This window comes from Schistosoma mansoni, chromosome 5, assembly GCF_000237925.1.
Source record: "Schistosoma mansoni strain Puerto Rico chromosome 5, complete genome".
In the NCBI taxonomy this organism is placed as follows: domain Eukaryota; kingdom Metazoa; phylum Platyhelminthes; class Trematoda; order Strigeidida; family Schistosomatidae; genus Schistosoma; species Schistosoma mansoni.
The window spans coordinates 6,569,523-6,583,939 of NC_031499.1; the positions used below are offsets into that span (position 1 = coordinate 6,569,523).

Here is a 14,417-nt window from a genome sequence, read left to right on the forward strand (position 1 = left end):
TGTTTATCAAGATTATTGTACTAGCCTATAAAATTGAATAAGATCCAAAGATTTCAAAACTTTCCATTCCATAATACTTTTGATGATATTCACTTGATTTCAAGTATTGAATACATAGAATCATCACATCAAGCACAATATTATGATGTCTAAATATTAAAACAAAATTAAATGATAAACTATTCTCTATTTACATGTGAAACCTTAATCATTGTGATAGTAATTTCACACAAAATTTATAAGTCTATGAATGAAAAACCTTGTGTACCCGGTACATCCTTTGTGCATAAATCAATAATTATAGGCTTATATATATATATATTAATGTGAATGTAACTACATTTTACAATGATCTACATATACATATACATATAAGTATACATTCAATGTTAAATATTATATTTGTAAATTACATTGTACAATGACAAATTTAAGATTCAACTGTCAATATATCGAGAGATTTGTCTATTTATTACTCTTATCATTCACATTGTTGTATTCATGATAGTATTTCGATAATGTAATATGAAGACAAAGATTATCAAGAACGATGTGACGATGATGATGATGATGATTTGGATGATGATGATGATGATAGATTAGCGTAATACATTTGGAACAATTTGATCTTAAGATGGTAGAGAAGATTTGTAACTCAAAATGGATGATTTTGATGGACTTTTGTTTTCTGAGCTTAGAGAATAAAACTCTATCAAAAACAATCTGATCATACAATAATATAGTTGTTAAGAACATTTATATATAAAAATAAAAGGTTAACTAGACTAAAAATGGGGGGGGGTAATAGTAAACAAGGATAATAATAATAATAGAAATAATGTGAAAACAATTTGAAACCTCAACACTCTGGATAATAAGCTAATATTACCAGGGTAGGTTTAAGGTGAGAACAAACTGTTTTTGAATACACAAAGGGGGTTTGAATTTTCGAATGGTTAAGGCTTCAATATATATACATTAAGAATATCACCAATGTGCATCACAAGGCGATCCCTAACTTGGAATCCGGAAGGGAAATGGAAAAGAGGAAGGCCAAAGAACATAATACGCCGCGAAATAGAAGTAGATATAAAAAGGATGAATAAGAACTGGAATGAACTGGAAAGGATTGCCCAGTACAGAGTTGGATGGAGAGTGCTGGTGAACGGCCTATCCTCCTCCATGAGGGGTAACAGGCGTAAATAAGTAAGTAAGGCTTCAATAAGCCTTAGTATATGCCCTTTTACACTTTTATACAACATCATAAAAGCCGAGTTAAGATCAATCTTATGATTTATTTCGATGTTGGATGTTTATCCGTATGATTCTATTTGTATTTGCAGCCATTTACATGTACATGTTCGCATACCCTAATTTTGAGCTTATGATTACTCTTCCTTGTATGTATGTGTGATCACACACACATTTAAATTAATAAACACGGTGGGATGTGACACAATCGTTTTCATGTCTTTTAGGTTTTGAATGAATCATGAACATTATTCTTTCTTTGATAATGACCATTGCTGCTTAATACGTTTTGTTATTGACTGATTTAAACCATTGTTTTATTTTTATATATAAATATTCTTAATAAGTATATTATGTATGATCAGATTGTTCGAAATGTATTGCACTAATATCTCATTACATAGTTCTGATAATTTTCGTTTCCTTATTTTAATTATTTATTTATTTAAACATATAAATATTGGTACAAACGGGAAGCAAATATATATGTGCCACACAAATCTCATTTGATTTGTGTGAGGGCTGTGATACTGCTCAGTTACCCAAACTGAAGCAGGTAATTTTCTTAGGTGGCTATACTCCGAGCCTTTGACCTTAAGATCTGATCCACAAGGCAGTGGAGCATCGTGATGAGATTCAGTCACATGGTAGCCGGTGACCAACGACATTTGTTCTCTCAGGGTACTGGAGCCCATATGCACCATTGGTTTGGAATCAGGGTTTTCCAACTCCCCTAGGTGAACTTTCCGTGTCCACCAACCCGGTTTAAGTGCCGGACATTCGCTTTTCGTCCTCTCTATTTCCTCAACAACACCGGTGCCATGAGAAGGCAGTGAGTAGGACTTCCATGTCACAGGCGATAAACCCGTGGCCATATGAGAGCATTTGGAGAGGGAGAGAGGACACTCCCCACTCTTGGCCGTACCAGGGCATTTGGGCGTGAATATTCAATTCATCATAATGATTATCTATATTGGCCTTAAATTCTTTTTTTTTTATAGAATTATTTGGCAATAATAATAATAATAGTTCATTATAATACATGAACTGAATTCATTTATCATAACATATTACATAAATGTGCAATATTAACCTTAATCTTAGTAGACAAGTGTAATTCATTAAGAGAATATTGGGGGTTTATTTATTTAGGTAACATTTTATTTACGAAGTGATGGACATCATTTATATTTTGTCAAATCAGTCATATAATTTGGCTGATTATAAGAAAATAGAACATCATCATTGTTCAATGTAACCTAATCATAAGTTGAATGAAATTTACCGGATGTTTAATAATTAAGAAAATTTTATAATAAGGTCATATAAATATATTGTAAACATTTAATAGTCCAAAACTTATCCAGTACTACTACTATTACTATTACTACTACTAATACTACTACTACTACTACTACTACTACTAATAATAATAATAATAATAGTAATGATAATAATAATAATAATAACAATGCTACTACTACTGCTGTAGTGAATGAGAACCACACTACACTACTACTACTATTACTACTACTAATAATAATACCATTACTGCTAATACTGCTACTACTACTACTACTACTACCAATAATAATAATAATAATAATAATAATGATAGTAATAATAATTTTCGGTAAATTATTAAATAAACAATTTTGGTTTTAAAAATATAAAAATCATTTATGAATAACAACTATGTTTTTAAAAGTCATTTAAAAGTAGTAATTCTATCTAAATTTTATTTATTCAGTATGTCGAAATGATTTTAAATATTTCACAGAAAATAAAGGTTATTTTTTGAATTCTGTTTTGTGACGAATGTCGATTAATTCCTTTTGACTATCATTGGTTGTTCGATTAATTGCATGAGCTACGTGTCAGCATATAGCAAACTTTTTAGGATATACCGAACTCTTGAATTTCAAAAATAATTAGTTTTCCCCAAATGCCCTGGTACGGCCGAGAGTGGGGAGAGTCCGCACTCCCTCTCCAAATGCTCTCATATGGCCACGTGTATATAGCCTCTGCCAAAAAAGTCCTACTCACTGCCTTCTCATGGCTGGGGTGTTATTTACGGAATTGAGAGGACGAAAAGCGAATGTCCGGCGCTTTAACCGGGTTGGCGGACATGGAAAGTCCACTTAGGGGAGTTGGAAAACCCTGATTCCAAATCAATGGTGCACATGGGCTCCAGTATCCTGAGGGAACAAATGGATTATGAATCAATCGTTGGTCACCGTCTTCCATCCGACTGCATCTCTTTACGATGCTCCACTGCCTTGTGGATCAGACCTTTAGGTCAAAGGCTCTGGGTGTGGTGCGTTAAGAAAACCACCTGTTTCAGTCTGGGCACCTGAGCAGTATCACAGCCCTCATACAAATCAAATGAGATTTGTGTGGCGCATATATATATCTGGTGCTCCTTCATATCAATATTTATGTGTTTAAATGAATAAATAAATTTCGATGAAATCGTTCAACCATCTAATCATATATTTTTTATTTTCCTGAGATTCTAACAATTTAAAAATATTATTGACAATAAGTTAGGTATGACGTTATTCGTTATTTAACGAGACCCTAGGAGATAAGATAACAAAGATTGTAATTATTCCATATGAAAACTGAAGGCCGATGACTCATTTATTAATGAGGCTGTAGTTTCATACTAGCACGAAATAGTTATCCAGAAATTCATGACTTTCAATGGTTGTCTAAATGTTGCTTAAACGATTATACTACTTATAAGTAGGCTAAAGTAAATTGGCAAATATATTACAATAAATCTAAATACTTATGTGCATGGAAAGATGATATCAAAAATAATTTTACTCTTATTCGTAAGATAATACATTTCAAATTTTGTTTATTTCAAATTTCTTATTATTTTCTTTTCATTTTAGTACTATTATTCAATTCGAACAATTAAAGTTGGCGGGAAATGTGTATGCAATAGTCATGCTAGTCGATGTGAACAGAAAGTAATTGATGTAAGTTTGACAAGAACCAGATAATCTGATGAGAATGTATTTTATTGATTTCATTTTTTGCTTATACACTTGGAGGTAAGAAAAAGATATTAGTCTAACGAGACTGTGTTATCGCCAGTCATTTGTAAGATTCACTGACAACAAACATTTTGATACATGGCTCTTAATTACAATTCACTTACAACTTTTACCAACGATGTCAAATCTAAGAGATTTATTTTCATTTTGAGTTATTTTTTCATTTTCAAAGTTTATTAAGGTCTATGATTTTATAAGCGCTAGGTGATAAGCAAAATTTCAACCCCAATTCGTACCTCTATTGAGAATTTGTGGTTTGGCACGATCAGTTTTGTGTTTTCAACAAAGGAACTAGTGTATATATATAACATGAAAAATTACAGGGTTATTGATCAAACCAATTAGCTACTATTTATTTCATCAAAGAGGTACTGATCATTTTAGTTTATGTAATCAAAAAGATTGAGCTTAAAGCCATTGAAATACTCACATTCATTCACTTGTGTTGGGAGTCAGTTTGCTCTCAGGTTGATATCAATCTAAAGTATAGATTGTTTATAAACTGACCAATCAATCTTTGGCTGAATCCTAACTTATGAATTTAAAACAAGATGGATATTTTGAAGTTTCAATGAAAAGATGTGTATGGGATCATCTTGATATACCTTTATCCCATTTGTTGACACGCACATTGATGCTTAAACCCAATACCTTTCACTTCAAACTCTAGTTAACCATCTTATAACCTACTGAGTTCATTTCTTTGTCACGATTTATCTATTGTATAAGTCGTGTGATAAAATGGCTACAATTAGTCAATTTTCACAGAATGCACCCGTACCAATAAAGGCTGGTCAAAATCCATTCATGAATATTAAAAATTTGATCATTTAATTCCTTGCTAACAAATATATGAGTTGCTCAGTTAACAGCATTCCTTTATTGAAATTGTATTTACTTACTTTTTCACTCAGGGTGTACCTCGAGCCGTATGTGACTGTCAGCATAATACATGCGGAAACAATTGTGAAAAGTGTTGTCCATTATTCAATCAACAACCATGGCGTCCAGGGAGAATATGTGAAGGTAATGAAACAACAGTTATGATATTTAATTAAATATTCGGACGCATTTATTTTATCCTAATCAGTCATCTTGAAAGCTGATTATGGGTACGGCAAAAAAATCTTAGCAAAAGTATGAATGCATTTGACGTCACAAAACTAATTTAAATTAAAATGAAACTATTAGATATTTAAAATGAATGCTTCGTGGCTACCACTGGAATTCAGGAGGCTCGTTTTATCCTATAAGGGGTTTGTCATATGGATGTTTCTATGTCCAATTGTTTATGTTCACATTCGGGATCAGAAATCAGTGTCTAAGGGATCCTCACAAGATCCATATGTGTCAACAAAGACTGATCCAAATCCAATCCTGGGTATCAACAAAAGAATAATTCAAATTCATACTTATAATGAATAAATCCTCATTCTTAAATGTTTTTGATAGGTTTTTGTTATAAACGCATGTATGCCGTCGCCAATTGTTATAAACGTAGAAGGGGGATGGAGAGAGAGAGAGAGGATGCTGGTTATAACTTTAGGGGTTTCTGGTTATAACAGTCCTTTTACTTCTTACACGTATGTGGGACGTTAATTTATCTTAGACGAATATCTACACTAGATTCCCACCCAGTGTCTATTCTACAGGACTTCAACAGAACTCAGATCAAGAACACAATATTAGCCTGACTATAACGTCAATATATTTCACACCAAAATCCGACACATGGAACAGTCAATAAGTTAATAAGTGTCAATACATAATAAGGATAGGGAAATATATATATACATAACACCTGTCATCCTGTCTAATGTCTGACTCATCAAGACAACCAATCATTATCATTCTCGCCCACACATCAGTTTTCCATGATCTATCTTAGTTCTTGTACCGGAAATTCTGACAGGTTTATAACACATCATTACTAATGTTTTCATCAACAATCACTTCGAAATCTAAGGGTCACCTATGCTTACATAAAGTGTTCATAGAATTATGCACATTCAGTAAGTTAACTGTGAAACTTAGCCGTCATATGATAGCTCGTATCTAGTAGACCTAAACAGTAAGTAACATTTGAATAAAATAAATAATCTTAACGAATAGAAACTGTTAATTAATATCGGGTGAGGTTATTACTGGTACTTCTTACCTGGGCCACAGATGTATAGTTCCATTGGATTCAGATCTATATTATATAATATCACATATTAGTGACAGTACTATTGAGTTGGGAATATTGTCCTGAATGAAAAGACAGAAACAACATTGAATACTATTCAAGGATCCATCAACTTGAAATGGAACGTTGCATAGGTCAAGCATCAATAGTTGAAAGTCAAATCGATTGTACAAACGTATGTTTATTACTGTATTTTTGAGTTTATCCTAATTCTTCCTGTTGATGGTGTATGAAATTTTTGCAAATGATCATGTAACTGTTATTCGTGTTATTCACTATTTAGCTTGTTAAAATCAGATAGTATAGAATCCCTTTCAAGATTATGTCTCACGTGGAAATAAGGAAATAAATTAAAGTTTGTTTTGAAGTTAGACAAATCATTGAAGTATAGGTATTATATAGGTATCTTTTTCACCTTATACTGCTTTCACTAGTATCGTATATGAGTATGAAATAGTTTGTCACCCATGAAACTGGATAGGATAATTGAGTAAAGCCTCAGGTTAGTACTCAACACAAAAAGATTATTCCTTTGATTGAGAACATGAATCCATTGTTGTTAGACCACCATTGAAAACCCGGAAATACTGGACGGTCATTTCTTCCTAGCATAGGACTCTTCAGCAGTGCGCATACACGAGACCATAAGTTGGATTCGGACCCAAGACGTTTGGTCTCGTGTACCGGCATTGTTGAGGAGTCCCATGCTAGAACTAGATGGCCATCCAGTGTTTCCGGGTTTTCAATGGTGGTCTAACATCGATCGATTCATGATTTCACTTAAAAACTTAACAATCTCCGCAACCCCATACTGAAAAGATTATTCTATGGAAAATCTGAAAAAATGAGTTCTTTTTCTCTATAACCAAGTCAAATGTTGATTCGACTTGTTTAAATGCTTGAATTAATACACTTTATAATGAGATATCTATATATTTCTTTTATTTTAGAGTGTAATTGTAATCAAAAGGCAGATGAATGTATTTATAATCAAACAGTTGCTAATCTTCGTTTAAGCATGCGTAAAGATGGTGTTCTAGAAGGTGGAGGAGTTTGTTTAAATTGTCGTGTAGGTTTTCTGACAGTCAAAACCAATACTTTTTCAACTATATTTACCTCCTTCGTATATAACCATTACCACTTGCCTTAAATTCGTTTCTACGCCTCCTTTTAATGTTATTAGTTTATATTACTTACAAGTAGCTCAAAAATACTTTTCAAATATAAAAGGGATTAACTAAAACTTATTCAGAAAGTTATCATCTTCACAAACGTAAATGTGGATCGTTGCCGAAAGTAGAATCCAAGACGCGTGTTTCATCCTATTTGGGGCTCGTCAGATGGATAGTAACACTTGACTAATCCATTTGAGCACATTATAAATCAAAAAATGTATGCCCAGTTTAAGTGTTACGATAGTTAACAAATTTAAAAGCAATAAATGTTCAATGAAGATCGGTAGCTAGACAAGAAAACGTTGAACTATTATATTCACGTAAACTGAAACCTCTTGATAAACGTTTTTGTATAACCATATCATCTTGTAATCTATTTATTATAATGAAAGACGTTTAATTCAGTCACATACACTTCTTGTACTCTTACTAAACCAGTGAAATAAAACCTTTATTGAAAATAACATCCCAATATATAGCACTGCATCATTAAAATAACCTTATAAATGATCCAAAGTGTTGCGACCAACACACTTCATGACGACTGAAACAGTTACGGAAAATAATCTCAGCTCAAAAGCTTTATGTTACTCATCAAATTAAACATCTCTTAATTCTCAGTGGTCTATCGGTTAAGTGCTCTGGCGCGAGACTGGTAGGTCCTAGGTTCGAATCTCGCTGAGGAGTTCCACAATAGGACGAAACGGCCATCCAGTGCTTCCAGGTTTTCATGGTGGTCTAGCTTCAATGGACTCATGATTTCAACTATATATAAAAAAATTACTAAAAGTCTCCATAAACAACCTCCTTCTCTATTATTTGTTTAAAATAGTTACCTTTCTAAACAGTATTAAATATTTTCTGTATTTTTCTGCTTTTTAGGAAGATACAACTGGTGTCAATTGTGAAAAATGTAAACAAGGTTATTATCGCCCATTAAATGTTCGACCTGACTCACAATATCCCTGTAGACCATGTGAATGTAGTACTTTTGGTTCAACTGGTGATTGTACATCGAATGATGCTGAAATACCGGAACGAGTGAGGTGTCATTGTTGTTGTTATTGTTTCATATGATTACTGCTCAGTGGTTTAGAGGTTAAGGATTTGTGAGCGAAACCGAAAGTCCTAGATCCGGTCCTTAGCCACAAGATCGTTCGTGCGCACTGATGAGGAGCCCCACACTAGGACGAAACAGTTGTCCACTGCTCTCAGATTTACAACGATGAGTTAATTTAGATAGGTTTGTGATTTCGCCATAATACTAGTGTAATGAATTTTTCGTAAGTAATTTTAACCCTCAATGAGGACTTGTGAATAATCTTGATCAGTTGTTCGGTAACATCTTCGACTGAACAGTTGAAAAATATGTTTTGACAGTTCCTTTAAAAATAGCTTAACAACTAGCCATCATTTAGTACTCAGTGCAGTACACTGGATCAACCAACTTTAACAAAGAGAATGTTTCTTGATATTTTTCATCTGGAAACTATCGATTTCTCTAGATTATGCTGATAATTATATGCTTGATGGATAAAATCTCTGAAATAGCTGAAGTCGGATATTTCAACAACAGTTGCAGAACCTCTCATTTATTATCTGGACGGTTTCTGTTATGTACATGTTGGCTCTGTTGTATTCGCAATCTCATTGCTTACACTTAGAAATGTTAACCCTTTTAATTCCCACGACGTGAAGTGAAAAGATAAAGACTAGTCCTATAAAGGTTTATTTACTCTCTAAAAACACGACCCCAAACCAAGTCATCCGACATTACTTCATCATGAAGTTCAATACACACATTTTCGTACTATTTTTACATACACTCAAAGATCGGATTAATTAACATCAAATAAATGAAAAGATACACAGAGATACTGTAAAACACATACGTAGTACTGTCACACTAGGTGAAAGTTAACACCTATCATATTGATCTCTTATCTCATCATTGTTTGTGTTAGATTAGATCTAAACTGTATTCGATTACCTAAACGTCTGATTAATAGAATACATTATGATAGCTTAAAAAAGCTAGCTTTAACTGTTTGCATTATAGTTTATTCATCAAAAGTTTTTATATCACTGTGATTATATTAAACTTTTAATCTTACTGAGATGTATACAAGTTTAATAAGAACAGCATTCATTATTGTGTTTATTTTTTGTTTTCAGTATCCTGGAGATTGTATCTGTAAAGAAGGTTATGCAGGTAGACGTTGTGATGAATGTGCTGAAGGCTATCAACGTTCTAACATTGATCCTCAATTATGTATACCATGTACATGTGATATTAGAGGAAGTCATCGTGGTCCAGGATATCAATGTGAACCACCATGTAACTGTAAAGTGAGCTTATAAACTATAACGAGTATTTTAAATGTTTAACTAACAAATTTGTAAATTGATGTATTTCAGACATATACGAGTGATATTTATAATCCAGTACTATAAATTTGAAAACTGTCACATTAGATTAATAAAGTGTACTCTCAAATATTGAAAGGAACTAAAGGTTTCAAACACTAGAAATTTAACTTCCAGTTATGGATCTAAAGTTTTAGACTAATTTCACACTGCTTTTAACTCAGTAACACAGAACAACTGCCAACCTTAAAACAATACTTTTAAGTGATAAATTAGCAAATAAATCTAAAGAGGTTTACTATTTTTTTAATTACTTAAAAACAAAGAATATTTGAGTGAGCAATTGTTTTCAATAACTTCATCATCAGGCTCTACAGTCCATAAGTCCATGGTTATTGTGATTTTTTTACAAAAGCAGAATAATGTATTAATGAATTTGACAATGTTGTATGTTAAAAAGGGTGAACTTTTGTATCTTACATAGTTGAAAGCGTGAGTCCATTGAAAATATTATGGAAATACTAAATCTCCACAAACCCCTTCTGATAATTAATATAATCATATACTCACTAGTGACTGGCTTCGAGAAGTATATCCAGGAGTTCCAGTGAGAAGCAGTGACCAGTGGAGTTCAAGCCACGCCTGTCATGAGATATCAACTCACTGAAGACAATTGGTGAACGGTTGCTGAACTTAGTGGATCAGTTGAAGTTAGACATTAACACCGTTAGATGCCGGCTCAGTGGTCTATCGGTCAAGGGCTCTGGCTCGAGACTGGTAGGTACTGGGTTCGAATCCCGCGAGTGCGTGATTTGTGATGCGCACTACTGAGGAGTCCCATAATAGGACGAAACGGTCGTTCAGTGCTTTCAGGTTTTCCATGGTGATCTAGCTTCAATTGACTAACGCTTTCAACTATGAAAATACTAAATCTCCACAAAACCCCTTCTGATAATTAGTATCTTACATACACAACAACCCAAGGATAGGTTAAAGATGACTGGCTTCTCCATGTGTGTATACCAGTTCAACTTCTCCTTAGAAGCTAGTTATATAGGCCGTACTCTGAAGGCTTTATCCTTGCGTGCTCGTGTAAGTGTACCAGCATGGTTGGGAAAGGGAGTTACGGAATCTATTTATGGCGTTATTCATTCTCATTTGGTAGATAGTTCACATCATATTAAAGTCGATAACGCTTTCTGTTTCATATGTGTGCCCACTTGTTATATCGATTGGGTGTGTGACGTGCCCAGTTAATGTGTCAACGTGCTGATCCCTGCCAACCAGAGAGGAGCGAATTGATTGATCGCCCAATGATACGCAAAATCCTATGATCAGTCTTGATTACTTGTCAGTCCTGCTATCTTCCTAGCTCAGCCAGTTAAGTCCAGAACACCAATAACAGCCGCTGCAATATGAATCATTATTCTCAAACATACTGGGTTTATATACCAACCAAACAGACCACATCGTACCATAAAATAGAAAATAACATTTGTACAATATTTAGCCAAATGTGGCTGTGAATAGGGGAAAGTAACCAATAGACTGGGGATAACTCAAGAATCGTATAATAATAGTTCAAAGGTCAAAATAAAGCTAACGATAAGAGGGACATGAATAGGATTAGGTTAGTTACTTAACAATTATACAATAGGAAATATACTTATTACATTGGTCCATAAATAGTCCTCAAAAGTTACCATTTACAATCCTCTTCGGGATACAACACTTTCACTGATTTCTAATCAAGTTCGAAGTGATCTAAATAAAGGAGTCAGATTACGACTTCTCCACATACCTGGAGTCATCTGGATCAAGTTCATCATTTTTAACACGCAACATTGTCAAATTCATTAATACATTATTTTGGAGTTTGTAAAATATCAAAATAATTATGAACTGTAGAGCCTGATGATCAAGTTATTGGAAACAATTGTTTGCTCAAATATTTTGTTTTTGAATATTCTAAGGAGTTTCTTTTTGAAGTGTTCTGGTCATTTATTAATCTATTGTTTTCTTTAATAACTGATACATCATGAACTAAACTTTTGTAATTCAGTTGACAAAAACAAGATTTTAATGTTAAACAAGTTAATGTAAATTAATTCAATAAGTAAGCCAAAAACTGAGTCAGCCAGTCAGTCACTACGCAGAACTTTGTACGTACGTACATTAGTTCGAGTTGCCATACCACATAAGCACAGAGATACAATTGTCGATTCAAATCCTATAGTAGTAGAAGTAGTAAGAGTATAAACAGTAATCCGAAAGATTAGGGTTTGAAGATGTTATTGAAGGAGTATAATCCAGTGAAATAAATTTGAAAAGAGAAAAAGACAGAAACATTAAGAATTCAGAAGATTAGAATTTGGCAAAACACAAAGAGTGGATGCACCTTCTCCATTGCAAACGATTTCGAGCCATGTCATTCAAGGTCTCTAATCATCGATTGCTATCATCTCACGAATCCCAACCAGGTATTCTACACTTACCAACATGGCTCAGTCCACTTGTCAGTGACTTCATGAATTTAATCGGCTCATGAATTCAACTAATAAACTAGTACAGTCTCCACAACTTCCTATCCTGATAAGAAACAGTTAAATTTAATGAACAATACATAAATGTTAATACAAAGCAGTGAATTTATGAAATAAAGCGAGACTCTATTTCAATACCGATTTCGTTGTCTTAGTGGATCAGAATTCTTATTATTAAGGCTTAAAAAAATCTATTTTGAACTTAATCAATAATGGACATATAACTACCCTCCTTGTGGGAAGGTAACATCGCTGTTATGCTGGCTGTCTGAAGGAAACACCTTACTGATGTCACACCTCTGTACAGTTGGCAGTACGACTTCTCCTTCGGACCTTGGGTTTGCTGCTTTTAGTCTCACCGCTCTTCAACCGACCTGTCTGGCATGGTAGGACCTTGAGGAACGATTGTTCCAACCAGTATAGTTCGATTGGTTCATCACGATAGGCAAGCTCGACCACCACGTCAAGGTAGCAGCAACGGTCGGGAATGATGAGTATCAGAAAGAATAAAGTTCGTAGTATGTAACTCAACAATTTCTACTAAGTAATAATTTTAGAATTGATTCAATAATACAGTTAAAGAATCCCATTTTATCATCAAATCCATTTTATCTTTTTCAATTCTATATAGATTAATGTTGATCCAGACTCTTATTGTAATACATGTCAAAAAGGATTTTTCAATTTAGATGTTAATAATCCAGAAGGTTGTCAATCATGTTATTGCTCTGGTCTTACGGATAGATGTACTGGTGTTACTCCATCTACTGCAATGGTATGTGTTGATAAACTTGAATTACTTAGTTTTACTGTTCAATATTTCGAGTTTATAACCAAATATATCATTGATTGCTAAATTTGCAGAATGTACACATCATAGATTGATTTTTGTTGGGATACTATCGGAAACTAGGGAGTACTAGATATGTATTTAATCCTAGTACGGAACTCCTCAGTAGTACACATGCACGATATCCATTGATTTGACATGAGGGATTGCTATATCCGGATGAAGAATAAATAAATAGTAACCACTAGGATCTATTTGTGGACTATTATTATATATATTTTTATTGTATAACAACTATTAAGTAACTACACTATATGTATCTCCCTTTTATTATGAGCTTATATTTAACCTATTGACTATTATTATACGATTTACCATTCTTAAGATATCCCCAATTTAATAGTAACAGTTTCTCACAATCATAGCCACTTTTGGCTTGATCTTGCATAATTGTTGCTTTTTATTTATGGTATGCTAAGGTCTGATTTGTTTGTATATAAACCCAGTATATACGAAATATATGATTCGTATAACGGAGGCTGATACTGGCATTCTGGATTAAACCGGCTGGGTTAGGAGAGAAGGTATTGTCTCAGTGGACCAATAAGAACTCTAGGCTTCTCGTACAGGTTTATGCATCATTAGTCTGATCGTATAAGTCGGTGCTACAACTAATCGGATATAAGGACGTCTGTTGTGAGATATCAACTCACTGAAGACAATTAGTGAACGGTTGCCCAACTTCGTGGATTGGTTGAAGTTAGACATTAACACCATCGGATGCCGGCTCAGTGGTTTAGTGGTTAAGCTCTCCGGTGCAAGACTGGTATATAACAGAGATATTTATATATTTTAAGTTATATTTTTTAGAATGATTTATAGGATTTTAATGTGTTCATTGAATCGCCTTCCTTCTTCTTCTTCTTCTTCAATAACACAATGGTACTTTTCCATCATTCAATTCAAGTCTAGAGAACAATTACTAGTACATGTACATCCCATTCCAAATAATTATAACTGTTATTACATTGAATC

The 14,417-nt window shown here is 33.5% G+C and overlaps 1 protein-coding gene across 1 annotated transcript in view; it reads left to right on the forward strand.

The window, feature by feature from the left end:
* The window catches only part of Smp_143680 (putative laminin), a gene marked incomplete at its 5' end in the record, with an annotated part of 109,653 nt that overhangs the window by 11,046 nt on the left and 84,190 nt on the right, over positions 1-14,417 (forward strand). The window contains 6 exon segments of the mRNA XM_018797756.1: positions 4,155-4,241; positions 5,234-5,345; positions 7,458-7,576; positions 8,565-8,723; positions 9,858-10,031; positions 13,224-13,367. Of these exon segments, the coding sequence (XP_018652766.1) occupies positions 4,155-4,241; positions 5,234-5,345; positions 7,458-7,576; positions 8,565-8,723; positions 9,858-10,031; positions 13,224-13,367 (795 nt within the window).